General features: G+C 40.8%; 1 protein-coding gene across 1 annotated transcript in view; it reads right to left on the bottom strand.

Moving 5' to 3' along the window:
- Positions 1-18,669, bottom strand: part of LOC104277344 (type I inositol 3,4-bisphosphate 4-phosphatase-like) — a gene marked incomplete at its 5' end in the record, with an annotated part of 20,755 nt that extends 2,086 nt beyond the window's left edge. The window contains 8 exons of the mRNA XM_009873953.1: positions 3,645-3,799; positions 4,150-4,262; positions 7,393-7,490; positions 9,521-9,661; positions 12,013-12,139; positions 12,687-12,810; positions 14,237-14,409; positions 18,637-18,669. Of these exons, the coding sequence (XP_009872255.1) occupies positions 3,645-3,799; positions 4,150-4,262; positions 7,393-7,490; positions 9,521-9,661; positions 12,013-12,139; positions 12,687-12,810; positions 14,237-14,409; positions 18,637-18,669 (964 nt within the window). The remainder of the gene's footprint in view (positions 1-3,644; positions 3,800-4,149; positions 4,263-7,392; positions 7,491-9,520; positions 9,662-12,012; positions 12,140-12,686; positions 12,811-14,236; positions 14,410-18,636) is intronic.
- Between the last annotated feature and the right edge of the window lie 504 nt (positions 18,670-19,173).

The raw sequence follows: 19,173 nt of genomic DNA, 5'->3' as shown, positions 1-19,173 counted from the left end.
AAAGAGTAAGAAGAAGCAAAGGGTAAGATGAAGCAAAACACTGCATGGCAGTGAGGAGCGAAGGTAAAAGATGTAAATAACAGCCCTGTGAGCACCAAAGTCAGGGAAGGAGGGGAGGAGGTGCCACAGGTACCACAGGCTGCAGGGATTCCCCTGAAGCCACAGAGATGACCACAGTGAAGCAGATATCCACACTATTGCCTGTGGAGGACTCTATGGTGAAACTGAGGGATATTTCCTGAAGGAGACTGAAGCCTGTGGAAAGCCCATGCAGGAGCAGGTTTATCCTGACGGAGCGCAACCTCTAGGAAGGACCACACTTGAGTGGGGAAGAATGCAAGGAGGAAGGAGCAGCAGAGAGGAGCTGCTACTGACTGACTGCAACTCCCTGTTCCCCATCCCCTGAGCACTGCTCATGGTAGGGAGGAGGCAGAGGAGATGGGAATAAAGGAGTGAAGTACTTGGGCCTGGGATAAAAGGGGTTGTTTTAATTTTTGTCTTTATTTCCTACTATACAAACCTATTTCCAATAAATTACTTTTCTCTAAGTCAAGTCTGTTTTGCCTGTAACAGTAACTGAGAAGTGATCTCCCTGTCTTTATCTCAACCCACGAGCTTTTTCATCATATTTTCTCCCCCTGCCGTGTTGAGGAGGGGGAGTGAGAGAGCAGCTGGGTGGGCATCTGGCAGCTGGCCTAGGACAACACACCACAATCTTATTCTTAAAGTAGGTCAACCAGTGAAGAAATCTAAATAAGCTCTTTATCACAGCTGTTCATAGTGAGTGGTCATGACCATCAGGGTGTTGTTATGTAGTCTTTTTAGTCAGCACCATGACAGCAAGATGTTATTTCCCTCACCCCATTTCCAGCTGCATTTCAAGAGCCCCTATCAGAGACTCTTCTCTGTTGCCTAAACTTCTTGTGTAGCAACTTCTTAATTGGTTTAATGAAGATGAGGTGGGCTACCTTAAAAAAGGATTTTGCCACTCAGACTGATTTTGACTGAAACTGGATTAGAGCATATTCACACAAACAGTTTCACTGGTATATCTGACAGGACAGTAACCAGGTAGGTGGAGGGAGGGCAGGGAGTCACAGGTCTAGTGGGGAGTGACGGCACTGGATCAAGAAGCTACGTGATCCAGTTGGACTTTGACACTGGAGCTGCCTTTACTGGCCAGGTTGTCATATCCTCTGTAGCTTGGACTTCCAGACATCTACGTCACGGTGTTACTATTTGTAGGCTATGAGTTACCATGTATTTGATCTGGGACTGGAAAAGCTATGACTTATTTACAGAAAAGTGAGTTTATTCTCACAGGGGGTTTGTTTCTAAGGTGAAAGCCACAACCTCTACCCATGAATTTCTTCAGGAACCTACAAGGAGCAGTGTTTTCTCCCTGCTGTCCATGCTCACTGAACATAATTGTCACAGATACGTAATTACCACAAGATTAGTAAAGAAAGGAAGTCACTGAGGATGAGGAAGTGGGAACTAACACTTCTGAAGACCAACATCACATGGAAGAGGTTGTTTTCTTAATATTTCAAGAACAGTGTAAGCAAGGATGCTTTTCTTCTCTGGAAAATTACCAGCAGAAAAGAGCAGAAATACCTTCTTTGAGCCCCACAACTTAACAGCACTTCTTCCCTGTCCTCCCAATTGCCCTAGAAACTTCAGAAGTTTTCAAGACTGATCCAAACCTTCCTTTTCTAGTACAGTTACACAAACAAAAGCTCCAAGCTAAAAGAAAAAGCCAGTTTTGTGAATGTCCTGGAAGTAATTTGCTATCCTTTGATTCCCTATGCCCGTCATCTAGGTCAGGTCAACCTGTCCAGGCTGAAATGGGTTTGGGTGGAGTTAGACTCCTATATATTTGTTCTGTAATCCTATGTCTCTCATTAAGCTTTGTTAATTCTGTGCCATTGTTCCTACACAGAATTGGCAAATAATTTTAAAAACACAACCACCTTCCCCAAAGAGCAATGAAATGTGAGGAAGAAAGAGTGGCTGGCCTGCAAAATGGTCTAATCTTAGTATTCCCTCAGGACTAATTAGTATTTTTTCTGCACAATCTCTCTTAGTCAAAGATTTAACAGAAGAAGAGAAAGTCACGCCCTTCACCTGTCACAGCAAGTCCCTGATATTGCTAGAACAAGAGCTGAAGAGTTTGATTAAATTGGCCGTCTTTCAATATTCCTGTGTAGGTTAACATAAAGCATTGCATTTCTTGGGTCAATATCTTATCTCATCCTGTGTTATATTAAATTGATAGTCTGAAGTTCCAAAATAATGTTATTAACCTCTGTCTCCAAAGTGTTGATGACTGTATTAAAAAAAAATTAACTCAGTATCTAATTTAAAGAAAGTAACAAGAATCCTAATATTACACTCATTCAGTTTTTATTCTTAGTAAACAAACAACTGTGCAACACACCTTTTTTTTTGCCAGATGTCTCAGTTGACAAGTTGCATAATTTAAATAAAGATATCTGAGAGCTGCTTAGCTCTGTTTTAAGTTAATAACTTCTCCCTCACAAAGCTATTCTAAGTTTTGCTTCTAATATGGATTAATTAATCTCTAAATGCAGTTTTCATGTACCATACTAACTCCGTAACAATGCAGCAAAAAGTGTAGCAAAAATGTAAAACCAAAAAACTCCAGTTACATCCAACGACACGTAGATATAAATCCCAAATTATGAGTGTAAGAGGCTGCAAGTGTTGTTATACAAGACATTTTTCTTCTAGGTAACTGAAGAGTAAGAAAGGGTCAAACAGCAAAAACATACAGAAAGGATAAGAGAATTGAACACTCTAGAAAATTTGGTGAGAAGACACACAGTACAGTACATTCAGTAGGAGTGAATGTTGAAAAACAGGACTGAACAGCATTGTTGAACTACATTGATAAAGACTAAAGCTAGATTTCTTATCCTTTCTTTTGGTATGTGAGCTACAGAGTTTTCCAGCAGTGCTTGAAACAAGGCATTGAACAACAGTAAACAGATTTTCTTTTTTTTTTTCATACAGTATTTAATTCTGCAAACATCTCTGCTGCTTCAAAATACAGAACATCATTATATTGATACGACAACAGCACACTGACACATTGTGATGAAATTTGGTTGCTGTATTGTGAAACACTCATACTGACATTTCACCCAGTGAGCAGTGTCTCACTGCTAAAGGATACAGGTGGCAAACCAGTGCAAACTGCAGGTGTCTGTGTTTCCAAGAACAAAAGACAGGTCATCCCTGAGAAATCTGCCTGATCTAGAACTAAGAAACCCAGTGCTATGACAGTTAGGTAACTTCACCATTCAAACAACTTTCAAAGAAGCACCAGTTTCCTGTTCTGTAAGCTCAGCATGAATTGAAAACATGTTTTTTCATGCTTCTCTGAAAATTCACATTTCACTACTGAAAACTAAAGCCCATCCGATGCAAAGCTGGTAACAACCAGCTTTAGCATATGCAACTCACTAACACATGCAAGGGAGGGATGAATTCTAGCAGTTTTGCAGTTTTCTGACTTCATTTCACTTTGTTTTCTCCTTTTGACAGAAACAGAGACCACTGCTCCTCTGCAGTTTGCATGGTTCCTCATTTAGGAATAAGTGACGCAGTCAAACTCTTACCTCCTCATGCACTCCAGAGCTTGGGTGAAGACCTGTGGGGCCATTCCATGTTCATGCTGTAGGATCAAACACTGCTCTAGGGTGACTGACATGGCAGTCCTGTCCTTGGCACTTTTACAGCTCGTAAAGCGAACACCATTTAGTCTGCGGCATATCTAGAAATGGGATGTAAAAGTCATCATTCCTTCCTCATGTATAACCTTCTGTCAGAAAACACACCTGTACTTCTCTGTAGAGAGACACAAATGTTGTGTGGGACTTTGATGTGAAAAGTTGTCATCTTTGAGGGGGCAGAACTTCATTGCATGAGTTGTAGGAAAATAGTGATGTGGAAAATGCGTTTTATCTCCCCTGTGTCTCATTCTAAAGGAGGTTTGATCTGGCAGCATTGCCAAGCTACATGCAAGCAAACGAAATTCAAACTTATCGGTAACTAAAAAGGGAAAAATACATATGCACACAGGAAATAACCTAATTAGGCAGAGATGCTTGGGTTAATAAATACCTCAGCAGCTTGCCAAAGGATATCGACATTCTTATTTTTTCTTGCATGTACATTTTGTCCCAGAAATCTTAACAGTTCAGGCAGGCACGTCTGACTACGAGATCGAGGTAGACCTATAAAAGAAACAAAGCCGACTCCACTATTTATTTGTATTCAATGCTTTTACAAAGATATCTGGAAAGTGTTCCTATGTACCTTTTGCAATCACCACCATGTTTTCTTGAAACTATCAAAGCTTACAAAAATTAATTCAATACTTAATTGCTTAGTTCCACCAACGAAACAAATTCAAGTTTAATTAAACTCAACTGGAAATACGCATTCAGGTTATTTAAAACTTCAGGGGCTCAGAATCTGCTATCAGTATAATAACAGAGAGAACAAAGGGAGCAAAATTGGTATAGTATCTTGGTTTGCGTGTCACAGATGCACTTGCTTTCACACACTGTTCAGAACTCTATACTAACAGGTAACTGCCTGTATTATCGTCCCTCAGAGGTGATGACTCTGCATGACTTCTGCAAAGAAACTCTGAAGTTATTTTATATTTTGCTCATATTTTCTATTATAAGTTTGCAAGCTGGCCAGTTCTTAGTTACAAGAAACACCCTCTCCAACAAGACACCACACTGCCACGACCTGTTTATTGGTATTTCACTAAGTGGAGACAAATCATAGAATCATAGAATGGCCTAGACTGGAAGGGACAAGACGATCAATGACAATTATTAAATAGGTCACCTTTTTATTTTAAAAAGAGTAACTACAGAGCACACCAACTAAAGTTGTGACTGGATAAATAAGGGGATATGCACTGTTAAAAACTGACTATGTGACAAAAAGAACCCTTCATGAGTGATATAGAATCGTAGAACTGTCAGGGTTGGAAGGGACCTTAAAGATCATCTAGTTCCAACCCCTCCACCATGGGCAGGGACATCTCCCACTAGATCAGGCTGCCCAGAGCCCCATCCAGCCTGGCCTTAAAAACTTCCAGGGATGGGGCTTCCACCACCTCTCTGGGCAACCTGTGCCAGTGTCTCACCACCCTCATGGGGAAGAACTTCTTCCTAATGTCCAATCTGAATCAATCCATCTCTAGCTTTAATCCATTCCCTCTATTCCTATCACTACTCAACATCCTAAAAAGCCTCTCACCAGCTTTTTTGTAGGCCCCCTTAGGATACTGGAAGGCCACAATAAGATCTCCTCGGAGCCTTCTTTTCTGCAGACTGAACAACCCCAACTCTCTCAGTCTGTCTTCACAGGAGAGGTGCTCCAGCCCTCTGATGATCCTCGTGGCCCTTCTCTGGACACGCTCCAGCACGCCCATACCTTTCTGGTAGGTACTGTGGGCTCCAGAACTGGACGCAGTACTCTAGGCAGGGTCTCACGAGAGTGGAGTAGAGGTTTTATTTTTGCATCACATATCTTCTCACAGCAAATAGTATGTTAGACTAATCTGATCTCCTTCTTTGACAACATGACTCAATTAGTAGATGAGGGAAAGGCTTGTTTACCTGGACTGTTTAGTATTGACCCCATTTTCCACAGCATTCTTCTGGAGACCATGTCTGCTTTTACCCAGGCCCAACAGTGAAGCAGAAGGAAGTTTTCCCAGAGGGCAGACTTTCCCCTTTTGTAGTATCCATTTCATGTAGCAGGGATCAATGTTAAGTGACAAGTAACCAGAGTAAGGGAGGAAAGGCAAGTGGACACGAGATTATTTTGTTTTCTTTCACTGTTAAGGTTGCCCAGAGAGGTGATAGAGGCTCCAGCCCTGGAGGCATTCAAGGTCAGGCTTGATGTGGCTCTGAGCAACCTGATCTAGTTGAAGACATCCCTGCTCACTGCAGGGGGAGGTTGGACTAGATGACCTTTAAAGGTCCCTTGCAGCCCCACACATTCTATGATTCTATGATTCTGTTAATGCTACCTGTCAAACACTACACAGCAGCCTTATCCACAAGTTCAAATCACTCAAAGAAAAACCTCTGGTATAAGGTGTGTAACTGATAAATGAGAAACTCAAGGTCATGGAGCCAGCGCTTTTTAAAAAACAGAGGAGAATAAAGTTAAAACAAAGTTCAGAAAACATGAAAAGAGAAGGAACAGATGACATGACAGAAAACAGATTGCAGGATTAAAAAGAAAGTTTCAGGAAAAAAGGCAAAAGCTAAATGATGACGGGATCAACATAAGAGGTTTGGGGAAGAGAGAAGAATCTGAAGTGGAAAAAAAAGCAAGCAAAATCAAAGAGGAGAGAAAGAAGCTGAATGGGAACTATTATTATGGAAGACTAGACAGAGACATGAAGTAACGGGGAAAAAAGCAGAACAGAAATCACTTTAAATTAATTAACTTTTGGACTTTACAAGAAAGTCTTATGACTTGGACTGCTATATAATAAAAATCTAAATTTTGCAGCTAAAATTTCAAATAATTAATTATGCACAATTATGAATGTGCAGAAAGAGGGAAATAGCTTCTGCTCTTATTGTACTTAAAGTACACTACTGTACTTCCACAGAATTCTTCCTATCCTGTTGCATGTTGCTGTATTCATATTTCTGCAACAAAATTGCAATTGTGGGACTGAGGATATTAGCTTACAAGAGGTTTGATATTAATAATGATGAATCAATGAACTTTTGCCATTTTAATGCTCACATATAAACATTTATGCCACTGCCTCCCAAAAAACAGTAACAAGCAAGAAATTTTCCTAATATAACCAGTAAAATTCAAGCTTTTAGCTACTGTCTCACTTCTAGGTGCTAGATTTCTGTGTTGCTGGCTGCAGATGCAACAATTATAGGAAAGTGCCAAAGGATAGGCAGAGGGAAAGTGATTAAATTCCTAAAAACTGGCAGCTGTTCTCTAAGTGCAGAATACGTATCCAAAACCTGCATATAGAAGTGCTGCTGCTATAACCTGTCACTTACGCCTTCCCCTCATGGCAATCTAACTGCCTAGCTCCCTGTTTATACAGTAAATAATGCCACTGAGAAAGAGATGTAAAGTAACATAAATTAAAAGATGGAATGTTAATCAGAATGACCTTTAAACCTCCTGAATCTCCTCCACTTAGTACTAATGTATTAAAATAGAGTTGCATCATTTCTTGGAGGTTACCAGTGCTGGCATATCATCAACATTTAAACGACATGAAGCAAACAAATGAAAAAATCAGCCTGAAGTGTGCTGTTTAACCAAATTTCCTATTAATTGCCCAATACTTACAATCATCAGGCAAAACTTCCTTGAACTGCTCGAAATACGAATTCAACCGCACCAAACTTTCCATGTTAATTATTTCTTGCAGTGAGGTGTCTCCAAACCTTTAAAAGGTGAAAGAGGGAACAGTTAATCCCAAGGTAAGAGGTTTCTCCTCTTCTTGAAAATGAGTGCACTTGGCAATATGACTACCAGAGAACTGTTTAAAGATTCATCCTATGAAATTCCTAACCATTCAAATGCAGAGTAAAGTGTGACAGAGAAGTGTTGTAGTGATTAATTGTAGAAAAAGAAGATATGAGTGTGAGGGGAAAAGTGGGAAGGAAGGTGAAAGAAAAGTCTTGTAGAAAATAGTATTTAAAATTCTTTGACTTGTCTGTTTTTCAATATTAAACACATTTGGTAAATCATTTTGCCTAAATTTGAACTTTTTATAATGATTTACTAGTTTAGTTCATACGCTTACGACAACCATAACATAAGCAGATAGGATTGAGAACTTTGACTTCAGTTATGTAAATGAGAAATACAGATCTAGGAATAATAAACCATGAATGTAATAAATACTGTCAACAAAGCCATGATTCACCTCATCTAACTATATCTACAGACATGGATACACACACGCAGTGTTGACAACTGTAACTGTGCTTGGGCTCCCTTTATAGGCAACAGTGGACAATAGTAACTGCTGCAATGCCTTATTAGACTTTCTCTAGTTGTCCACAATCACACTACATGCTCCATGCCGGTACCAAGGCCACTGTCACAACATCCCTGTGCCTGACTTCACTGGAGTTCTCCACTAGAGTCGTGCTCTCACAACGTTTTCTTTACAGGATACGGCCATAACAGAGGGAAGCTCTGGTCGCTTTTCCAAAACTGAACAGTCTCCCTAACAGATATAAGTATGTATTTATATTTTTCAGCTTTACAAGAACAACGGTGTATTACATAAGCTTGACAAGGATATGTTAAAAATGAAGGTCCATCTAGTTCATTATCTTGGGTTTTGACAGCAGCTAGAAGAGGGAGTCCAGGGGAGTGCAAAACCAAGAAGGCAAACACACAGAAATACTCGGCATGATCTCTCAGCCTCTAGCAATCTGTCACTCTCAGAGGTCTTGAGTCACAAGCAGGATCTCTGGGTTAAATAGCCCATGGTAGATTTCCTCTTCTGTAAATCCATTTCTGGTTGACAATCCACTAATGGTTGACAACTGGCTGAACATAAGCCAGCAGTGTGCCCAGGAAGGGTGTGGCCTGGAAGGCCAATGGCATCCTGACCTTTATCAGGAACAGTGTGGCCAGCAGGAGCAGGGGTGTGATTCTGCCCCTGTGCTCAGCACTGGTGAGGCCTCCCCTCGAGCCCTGTGTGCAGGGCTGGGCCCCTCACTGCAAGAAAGACACTGAGAGGCTGGAGCGGGTCCAGAGGAGAGCAACGAGGCTGGTGAAGGGACTGGGGGGAAAGTCCTGTGAGGAGAGGCTGAGGGAGCTGGGGGTGTTTAGCCTGGAGAAGAAGAGACTCAGGAGGGACCTTATCACTCTCTACAACTGCCTGAAGGGAGGGTGTAGTCAGGTGGGGGTCGGGCTCTTCTCCCAGGCAACCAGTGACAGGACGAGAGGGCACAGCCTGAAACTGTGTCAGAGCAGGTTTAGGTTGGATCTCAGGAAGCTCTTCCTCACGGAGAGGGTGCTTAGGCACTGGGATGCACTGCCCAGGGAAGTGGTGGAGTCACCGTCCCTGGAGGTGTTTAAGGAGAGGCTGGATGTAGCACTTAGTGCTGTGGTCTAGCCCATGTGGTAGTGTTGGGTCATAGGCTGGACTTGACCTTGGAGGTCTTTTCCAGCCTCATCAGTTCTGTGATTCTGCCATTCTGAACCTCATACAGCTGCACTAAACTCTAATCCATGAGGTAAGGAGCTCCACAGCTATATGGCATATAAAGAAAGACCTCCTTGTGTTTGTTTTCCATTTGACAACTTCATTTAGTATTCCTTTTTTTTTGGTGTGTTGGGGAAACTGAATCACTGTTAGTAATGCAACAGTGGAACTTCATAGAGACATACTTCCATCAGAACAGGAGATTGCTGAACTGCCATTAAGGTTGAGCTCGCATGACTGAATACATACTTCTCTGCCAGGGTTTGCTGCTCATTGATTCCTACATTGAAAAGAACAGGCTGAACTCTCAGCAACATGCCGCTTTGAATCTCTCGAGGCAACAAATCAAACAAGGCGCTTGGCAAAGGGATCCTCACGTTAAATCCATCACTGCAAATAAACAAAGAGCTATTAGACATGAAGGTCAAAAAGCTATATTCTGAGAATGCGCTATTTATGTAAAGAGGGATAATATCCAGAACATATGAGTATTAAAAAATAAGTATCAGTCACAACTAAGGACTTTAAGGAACTGGCACAGCTTGCTCCTAATCAGAAAAGCTATTCTAGTTCAAAAACAAACCTGCAGCAACCTGTAATGTTGATGGCACATCCCCATGGACACTTCGATCAAATCTACCAATTTCCTGACAAAGGCAGATTTTGCTCTGCTCATTCATACTGCAGCTCTTGTACGACTTGGACAGAAAAAGTCAAATTTTGGCATATCCCCATCTCATCAAGATATATGATTTTAGAGTGATAAAGGCTCGTGATGATGTACGTGCATAAAAGGATACATTTTAGATACAGTGAGTAGTACTGACATTCCTGAGCAGAAAAATAGAGGTTGTGATAGTAGTGACCCAAGCATAAATCTAAGGGGGAACTAACAAAAGTGCTGATACAGAAACTTACAACTCAGGCCTACAAGCTGTTCCTGAAGCACAACAGGTTACCTTGGGTCAGCTGAGCTACAGAAAAAACCACACTGTGTATGCTTTATCTCATGGCAGAGATGAGGTAATGCAACTTATCGGTCCCTTGCAGTCAATGCTAAGGTATGTCAATGCTAAGGTATGTCACACTACCGTATGTTGAAACTGCCAAGACACAAGTTACTGTGGTCTACATGCTGTGTGTTAACCTATCAGCAGCAATACCTTGGTGTTACATCCAGGTCTTTGCAGTGCAAAACTCTCAAGTATGGTACATACTCTCAAGCATAGCAAAAGAGCTCTGAGAAGTATGTAATAAGGTAATTAAAACCAGTCTGCCCCACATTTACATTGGATGGACATACAAATCTTATGCTATGCCTGAAAGCAAAAAACCTATCTTCACCTCTAAATGCTAAGCTTTCAAAAGCTTGCACCAAAATAAATAGGCATGATTTCTTTCTTCTCTCTCTTAAGCAAAATTTAGATAGCAAAATAATAAGCAACATTATCAGACCTGAAACTAATGAAGACTGGTTTCCTGCTGATTAGTGTCCTATAGCTGACGGCAAGTTTCAGCTGAAGATTTTCTTTGAAATTATTTTTCTGCCAGCTCTCAGCCATTTCCACAGGTCTCAGCAATTTCCGCAGCATACATGACTGTATTGGAGACCTCCTTCAGCCAGGGCATTTTTATCGCATGTGAACTTTAACTTAACAAAGTTCCTCTAACTGTTTTTATCTTTGAGAATTCTAGCTCTTTTTCAGATGTGGATGAAGCTGGGCAAAGCTCCAGTGGAGCTTGCTACAGCACACTGTAATCAAGTAAGCCTTACTTCCTCCAGAAATCAGATTCAAAACTAAAAGACTCTGAAGACTCTGAAGTACAGAAACAATAAAACAGTGACTTCAATGAAGACTCTGTCCGGCCACAGCTTCATCTCCATCTGTCAGCTGGCTCCATCTGGGCAAGAACTCTACGTGAGGGCCCATTAGCTGTGTCAGAAACTAGTGTAAGGCCAGCTGGTAAGGAGGCTGAGGCATTCAAACTGAAGCATAACTCTATTCTAAACACTTCCCATTGTAATAAAGCTAGAGATTAAAAAAAGAAAAGTAACAGATCACTCCCACTCCACTTTACGTGAGGATGTGAGTTTTAGTTACTTCAGGCTTTTGAAACAAAAATTGCTTTTTAAGCTCAAACTTGAAAATAGCGTTTTTCAGGCAAGTGGCCAAAATGAGCAGCAGTCTGGTGTTTCACAAGCATCTGTAAGTTAAAGCCAGCTTGGCCCTAACAGTTTGGAAATTGATCTTAGGCAGGCCTCACCTCAGCAGCAGCCCATCAACCGCTTGATACAGGTTCCGTGTCCTACTGTGCTAACAGCAGCCCATCACTCAGGGGCACACAGTAAAGCATTGACCAACTGACCAACAGCAGGGAATTTCAGACACTGAGATCAGACTCAAAAGTTAGTCTGAAATTTAAAAAACACCACAGGTGCTTAAGAAAAGATTGAATACTTCTGGCTTATATGATCATGGAAGGCTAGGCAAGATGATATTTATTCATAAAAAAACACTGCCATGGTTTGAGCCTTGGCATATATCCCTTTTCAGCTTAGTTCTCTGTAAACATCAGTAAAAATTTGGAAGTCCACTTCAAAACATTTATATGAAGTTCTGAGGAGAAAACCATCACACTACAAAAGCTCATCATTCATTTCAAGTGCAATATCACTGCTTCTCCTGTTTGCAAGTCCCACCTCAGTTCCTGCTCTCCACACCCCCCGTTGGTTTTTTTACCGATTTCCAGTGATGACTGGCAGCATGTCAGTCGATGTATTCGATGTCGCCTGAGTTACTTTAAAGGTTACATTCCTCAAGTCCATAATTCCCAAACTCATGTCCTCCAGCATTGCCAACTCCTCACCTAAATCAAGGAGGAAACAGTGAATCACAATTATCACTTGCTCCATCCAACCTCCCTTTATCAATTTGATGACAACTGTACACCAGCACTCTCATAAAGAAGTTCTATGGATGAGGGGGAATAGAAGTGAAACACTTTATAGTGAAGTACTTACTGTATTCTCTCCTCAATCTCACTTTGCACTGTAGGATTACAGGAGGTCAAGAAAAGTAAAAAAGACAATTTTGGGCACAGTTTTCTCCCAACTTACCAGAATTTTAATCCATATCTTTTCTAAAAAAATTATCAGCATGTTGTTGTTTAACATTTGACATTATAAGGCAAGTACACTTTATCTTTTAGAAGTAATTCAATTAAATGCAAAGAAATTCAGAGTTGTTAGCTAATTAAGTACTCCAGATATAATCTGGTTTTGCATTTCAGTTTTCAAAATCATCTTGCAGCTGAGCTGCAGATTGTCCCAAACACTCATGTTCTGCTGCAGCCAATCTAAAGCAGAACTTGCTGACTCAACAGCTAATACCACCCACATGCTTTGCGCTTTTACCATAAGTGCTCAGCAGGCTCTCAAACTGCGCCAGCAAACCAATGGTGTAGAGTTGTCTTAAAAATCCATCATCATGCAGGCAGTTCCTCAGCTTGATAATGAAACCACAAATGAGAGCTGTCAGCTGTGGGAGAAAAAACAGATGAGAGTGAAATGATTCAAGGCTAAAAGGCTCTTCAGCCCCAAACGGAAACAATATCACATATAAGAGGTGCCATAAAATCTGTCAGACTGATGCTCTTTTCCCTTAAAATGTCACTCTTCTTTTCCTTGCAGCTGAAGAGAGACAACCAACCAACAAAACCCCAAAACTTTCATAAAATCAGATTTAGGCATGGTACCTTCATCTCACAAGCTCTACCCAAATGGGACTACTGTTGATCTACCATTTATTTGCTTTCTGGACACAAGCACTAGTATTAGGATCTAAAACGTATGAAATAATCTCCTTAGAGAACTGTTTTAATTATAGATGGAATGGCAACACAGCTAGTTCCAGGTCATGAATTTTGGTACTATGGAGAAAATATTTTTTTTTAAATGACATTTTAAGAAAGCTTAAAAAGGCAGTATCTGTTTGCTTTATGCAAAGATACAAAGTCTAGTGTTACGAGATATTCAGGACAAGGTCCTGTAGACCTAGTACTAAGATCTAAGATTAGTACTAGTGTTAATTCACTCTGTCAACGAAGGAATTTCCCAGGTGATTGCCATATGTTATGTACACGGGTATATGACCCGTCACAGAATTAAACAAAAAGGAGTAAAGGTCTGTTTATGATGGGTAAATATATTCAAAGCATTGAGTTAAAAAATTATCTGCAATACAAAGTGGGTTTTGGATAGAAAAATTCATTGAATTTATCTGAGATATTGCATTTTGGGACAACAGCCCTATCAAACAATGTCCAAGAGATAAGCTGTTTGAAACAAATGAACAAGATACTGGTTTCACAGGGAAGCCCGCATGCTACCAAAGTGTAGCAGGCAGAAGAAAGGTGGAAGGCTTTTTAGTGCAGAAACCTGCTAGTCATTGGCTGACAAAAGAGACATCAGCAGGCTCAGAAGGGGAACTTATAGCAGAAAAAAAAAAAAAGCACTCATGTCTCTCCCTGTAGCAGGACTTCTCTCCTTAGGTACTGCAGGTCCTGTTGGTCTTCTCAGTGAAGAACACAACAAAAAGTAACTGAGGGAGTACATTTTCTGCTCAGACATGCTTTTCCCTCCCCTTCTTTCACATTGTACTTCTGGTCTTAATTTGGTGGCACTGGAAAGCAAAGTTTGTTTCTGTAGACAACAGTATATTTTCACTAGTTCTGGCATAATTTTTTTTTTTTTAAAATACTGAATATACATCCAAGGGCTCACTGAAGTTATACATTGTCAAACGCATGTAAGCAACTAGTAAGGACAGGACAGCACAGCCTGTGAGAGGAGATCACAGTGTTAAGCCCAACAGTAAAAATTCCAAGAAGAGTAGTCTTCCATAACTGATTTAAACTCCGCCTCATGTCAAAATGCAATCAAATCACACTTATTTGCTTGCTTACAGTTTGGCAGAAGACAACGTCCCTGCGATACTGAAGACTCAGGCAGAGCCCTATTGTCGGGGCGCTGTCCTGCATTAATAAAAAGACCATGGCTTTCTTTGCCTTGTCACTCATCATGGCTACGCAGTCTGTGAGCGTTGTCAGCAAGGGATAAAGAGCTTCACTCCATTCACCTGGTTAAATTAAAAGAAAAAATTAGCAGCACTGCAAATACTTTATCTGAAATAAACAAACGCGCATTAAGAAGAAAGTTTCTGTTGCAAGTCAAAGCTGTTGATAATTCGCATATAGGGCTGTCTTTATTTTGGCTTGTTGGTTACTTTCTGCTTGTAATTAATTAAAGTCGTCTTACCGAGTGGTTATGGCATGAGGACAATATGGAGAATTTTACTCTGCAAGGCTGTTATGACTTTCCCAACCGCGTAATAGCTCCTAGATCTGTGTGTGCAGAACAGGCTATACAAAAGTTGATTTGGAAAGCATAACCAAAACATGAATATCTATATACACAAGTGTATATAACTGTGTGTGCATGTTCAAACACACCCTTTCACAGTGCATACAAGGACAGACAGTATGGAGTCCCATCATATAACAGAAATAGTGAACAGCTGCTTAGCCATTTCTGGCAATGAGATTTCTCCCAAGTACCTTGTAGGTACTCTTTTAAGTGTCCTCTGTGTGCTGAGTGGCTTTGAAGGCTTAGAGCCAGCTAGCAAGAAACATTTGATATAGTGATTTAGATGGGAGTTAGCCAGATCCTTGAAAGAATTCAGAGCTTGACTTCCACTGAAACATATGAGGTAGGACTGCTTCAAGTCCTACACAGGAAGCACAGAAATGAAATCAGGTTGTCAAAGTCCTATTTTAGTACCACAAGCACTGTGTCTTCCTTGTGCTTAAGAGATTGCTCTGCCTTAAAATGCTCCACAAGCTCACTTTCTTTTCTTTTCTTTCCTTCTTTCATCATTTATCAACCACCAATTTAAAAAACCCATTTCCATGACCATACGAAAAATTATGATGCTATATACCAAAATCTATTCTCTCTGCAATATGAAAAGAAAATAGAACAGTGCTTTGATTTTGCCTTCCTTAATGTAAAGTTGAAACAGAAGAACACTTTTTATAGGGAAGGACAATGTGTTTTACTTTAAAAAAGCATCAGAGCTCACAAACAGAACACACACAACCCCCAGTCCAGCTGGCCACAGGAATAAGGCAACATACAGATCAGAACCTGCATGAATGGGGAACTTCAGGCCCCTGAAAGGAAGTTGTTTGGGATTTTGTCTCAAAGGCAGCACTAGGAGCTAATAATAATAAATGTTTCTTTGATAACTAGCCAAAGACTTTGAAAGTCTCCTAACAGAAACAAAACTGACAAGATTAACAGAACTATCCCTTTTGCTTTTGTTCTATGCGGTAGATAGATAACCTAATAAACTACACAGAGGGGAAGTTGTTTGGCTCTGTTCCATTGCCATAAAAAAGCAGGAAACGTCAGAAGAACAGGCAAGGAATTACAGCTTGTCTTTTATATTCTATTAAATATTTTCTCTCAAAATAAACCAGATGCCATAACATGGGCCTGTGAACACTTAAAAAGCAAAACACAGATGAGAGTAACAGTGTTTCTCTTACTGCATTTTAAGAGCTTTTCTATAAACAAATGAGAATGACAAAAAGGACTGAAAAGATCTTCCAGCACATCATCATCTCATTGCCTTGATATACATACATGTATGCAGTTATTAACTCAATGAAGATTTAAAATTGTAGTGTGTCTGGCAGCACTTCATTTGAGAGATGTTTCTCTGCAGTAATCATAAAGCATACTGGTGGTATACCCGCCCTCCTGAAGATAAATCAATCGTTAGACTTTTTTTTTGTCTCCCAACACCCTCATGCAATGCAGTGGCTCATCTGGGGTAATAAGTAAAAATTCTTTGCGCTGTGTAGTCTCTTGGTTTAAAATTTTGGTCATGAAAAACCAAGCCCTTGTCAGTCTGCAAAATTTGAAATGCTTTTTGCTACCTGCTTCTCAAAGGTGTCCCCTTTGTTCTTTTAGCTCAGTCAGTTAGAGCGTGGTACTGATAACACCAAGGTCGCGGGTTTGATCCCCGTTCGGTCCCCATGTGTTGCTTGATCTAGTTGAGAGGTGCCCCTGCCCATGACAGGGAGGTTGGATTAAATGATCTCTAAGGTCCCTTCCAGCCGAGGCCATTCTATGATTCCATGATTCCTTTTTTTTTTTAGTCAGTGATAGGTAATTTTAACAGTAAATAGGAATATAACGAATTGCACTCCCAGGCTCAAATCAGGTTGGAACATTCCACTGGTAGCATTTAAATAAATGTGAAAGGACTAAAAGCGTCCAACTTTCACCTGGATTTTCCCATCCTTCTGTCTTTCCTAACAGAACTTTATTAGTGAAAGTGTATTTTTTTATTGAATCAATCAATGGCACCTTCAAACACCACAAGGCACCATTTCTAATGTGAAATCTTCCCTGGACTCTGCTGTTACATTCTGTGAGATGACCAGAACTTGCAGACCACGCTGGGCAGATCATTGGCAGGATGCTTTGGCATATGGTCTGAAACAATGGACATGTGAGAAGTTGTTACAGATTTACAACGGCCGGAGTCATAGTTCAAGCCAGTGGATGGTATGCCTGGGACAAAAATCCCACATTTTAATCAGGTTTCTAGTTCACGTTACAAGTTACTCCATTTAAAAATGTTATTGTACAAACCAGCAGGATGTCTGTCATTTGTTTTAGGTGCCATATATTGTACAGTAAGAGACAAATCCTGCAGTTTCCACTCAGCTAAAATTGATCTCTGGCTGGTAAATAAGGGCCAGACTTGACCCCATAAGTTCTAATTTTGCCACTTTGAAATGTGGTATTTTGAGAAGGGGGGGAGGTGAGAAGAGAAGGAGAGAGGGAAGGAGGGAGCAAGGAAGGGATGCTGGGAAGGACTATGAGTTCACGTAACAGACCTTCTCTGATGACACATTACTGACTATGTTATAAAAAAATAATGCCTTGTTAAAGAGAACGTAATACACAAAGCCTGTATAAATCAAGGATGTAATGTCCGGTGGGAAACATTTTTTGCTTTTTTCCCCTAAGTCTCTCTTCTCAGAGCAATAAAAATACTAATAAAATAACGGTCCTCCAAAGCCTTGGAAAGATATTTTTAGTCTTTTCATATTAAAAATCCACTAGCATCCATAAATCAATGTACTGGGCACCTGCAGCTGGCCTTGGTTTAGCACAGGGTTGCAAGGACCCACGGCCACCATAAAAGAGATTTATTAAACAAGTGGTAGTTGCTTAGCCCTGATCCACTAACTGGCAATCCACTTATGCATACAGTCACATCACATCTGGCTTCTATGGGAAGCAAGCATTAGGTGCTTTCCTACACTGCAGCTTCAGCCACTTAAGATGCAGTATTGGGTATGTCTGGGTACCCAGTTGGGGTGACCTCGCTGCTTTTCCTCACTCTCATCTTAAAAACAGCACTCATTGATGCACCACATTCATATTTTGCAAAAACTAAAGGATGTTCCAAGAATTATAAACCTCTGGAGTCTTTTACCTATTCAATACATTTTCTCTGTGATAGAAGAAAATGTGGTGGATAGCTGAGAACAATAATATACTTTGTGAAGATTAAAGTCATACCTGCACTAGGGCTTTATTTCCCATCGGTTTCACTAAACTCCGGAGTCCATGCTGTAACAGTTCAAAGACTGAACCTTCATGGAACTCATTGGGAGAAATTACAGCCATCTAGCTGGGAGAGAGTGGTATTACAGAGGCAGATTATTCAGACCTCGTAAAAGCAACACGAATGTGTGGAAGTACACGGACAGGAGGCTAACAGTGAGGTGAAAGTCTCCTAAATTCTGCATTCAGAAAGGTTTCATTTGCAGTGCCCAACACTGCTTGATGTGTACTCAAAAGAGATTTTTCATCAGCCTTTTTGATGGCTCCATATTCTGCTGGAGTTCTCATTCAGAAAGGCCAGCTCAGCAGCACATATGAAAGGGCATGTCTAAAATGCCAGACTCCCACAGACTTCAATGACACTTGGAACAGGCCTCAAATCATTGTCACCTACAACAGTTTGCTAAAACACATCAACTGGAGAAACCAAAGAGACTCTGAACAAGTGCTCTCCCATGCCTGGACATGAGAAGTTACCAGATACCCCCCCCTGCATTATTATTTAGGAAATAATAACTTCTCAGTACGCTCACATGATACCGCGGAGCATTGCCATTTCAAAATGGTCAAGTCCTAACAGCAAGGCACTTGTTCAGCTGTTAATTATGAAGTAACACCTGCAATTTTCAGAAGAAGCAGAAGCCGTGAACGCACATACCTGGGCCAGATTCTTCCGGAGCAGGGCTGCAATCTGCACAGAAATGGAGGGGCAACATGCATGATTAAGGAGCAGCAACACAGTCTAAACATAAGCAACTCAAATGCTCAGCGACAGGGTTCTCAAACACTTTCACCAACTGAAGAGGAGCTCAGCAGAGATAATCCTTTGCCTGCGAGCACCAAAGGCACGGACTGTCTCCTCCACTCTCCTGTTTCTGATCAGAGGAACACCTGGATGGGGACTCGGAAGAAGAGCCACCAGGAGATCTCTGTGATTTACCAACAAGTGCACTGTCAATCCTCAGTGATCCACAGGGCACAATTTGAGAACCACTGGTTTAGTGCAATTTTAGAATAAGCTGGCAGTAAGGTTGCTAAACAGAATAGCAAAAGACTAGCAGTAAGTTCAATGCACTTAACAGAAAATGACAGTAAGGCACTCACAATGCGAGAATAATAAAGAAACAGTACTTTGTTATCTTAAAGGAATTTCTATTACAAAATTTCTGAGCTAGTTGCCCCAAGCATTAGATTG

This window comes from Apaloderma vittatum, unplaced genomic scaffold, assembly GCF_000703405.1.
Source record: "Apaloderma vittatum isolate BGI_N311 unplaced genomic scaffold, ASM70340v1 scaffold18847, whole genome shotgun sequence".
NCBI classification, from domain to species: Eukaryota; Metazoa; Chordata; class Aves; order Trogoniformes; family Trogonidae; genus Apaloderma; species Apaloderma vittatum.
Note: the sequence above shows the minus strand (reverse complement) of the source record. Positions and strands in the feature narration are given on the sequence as shown.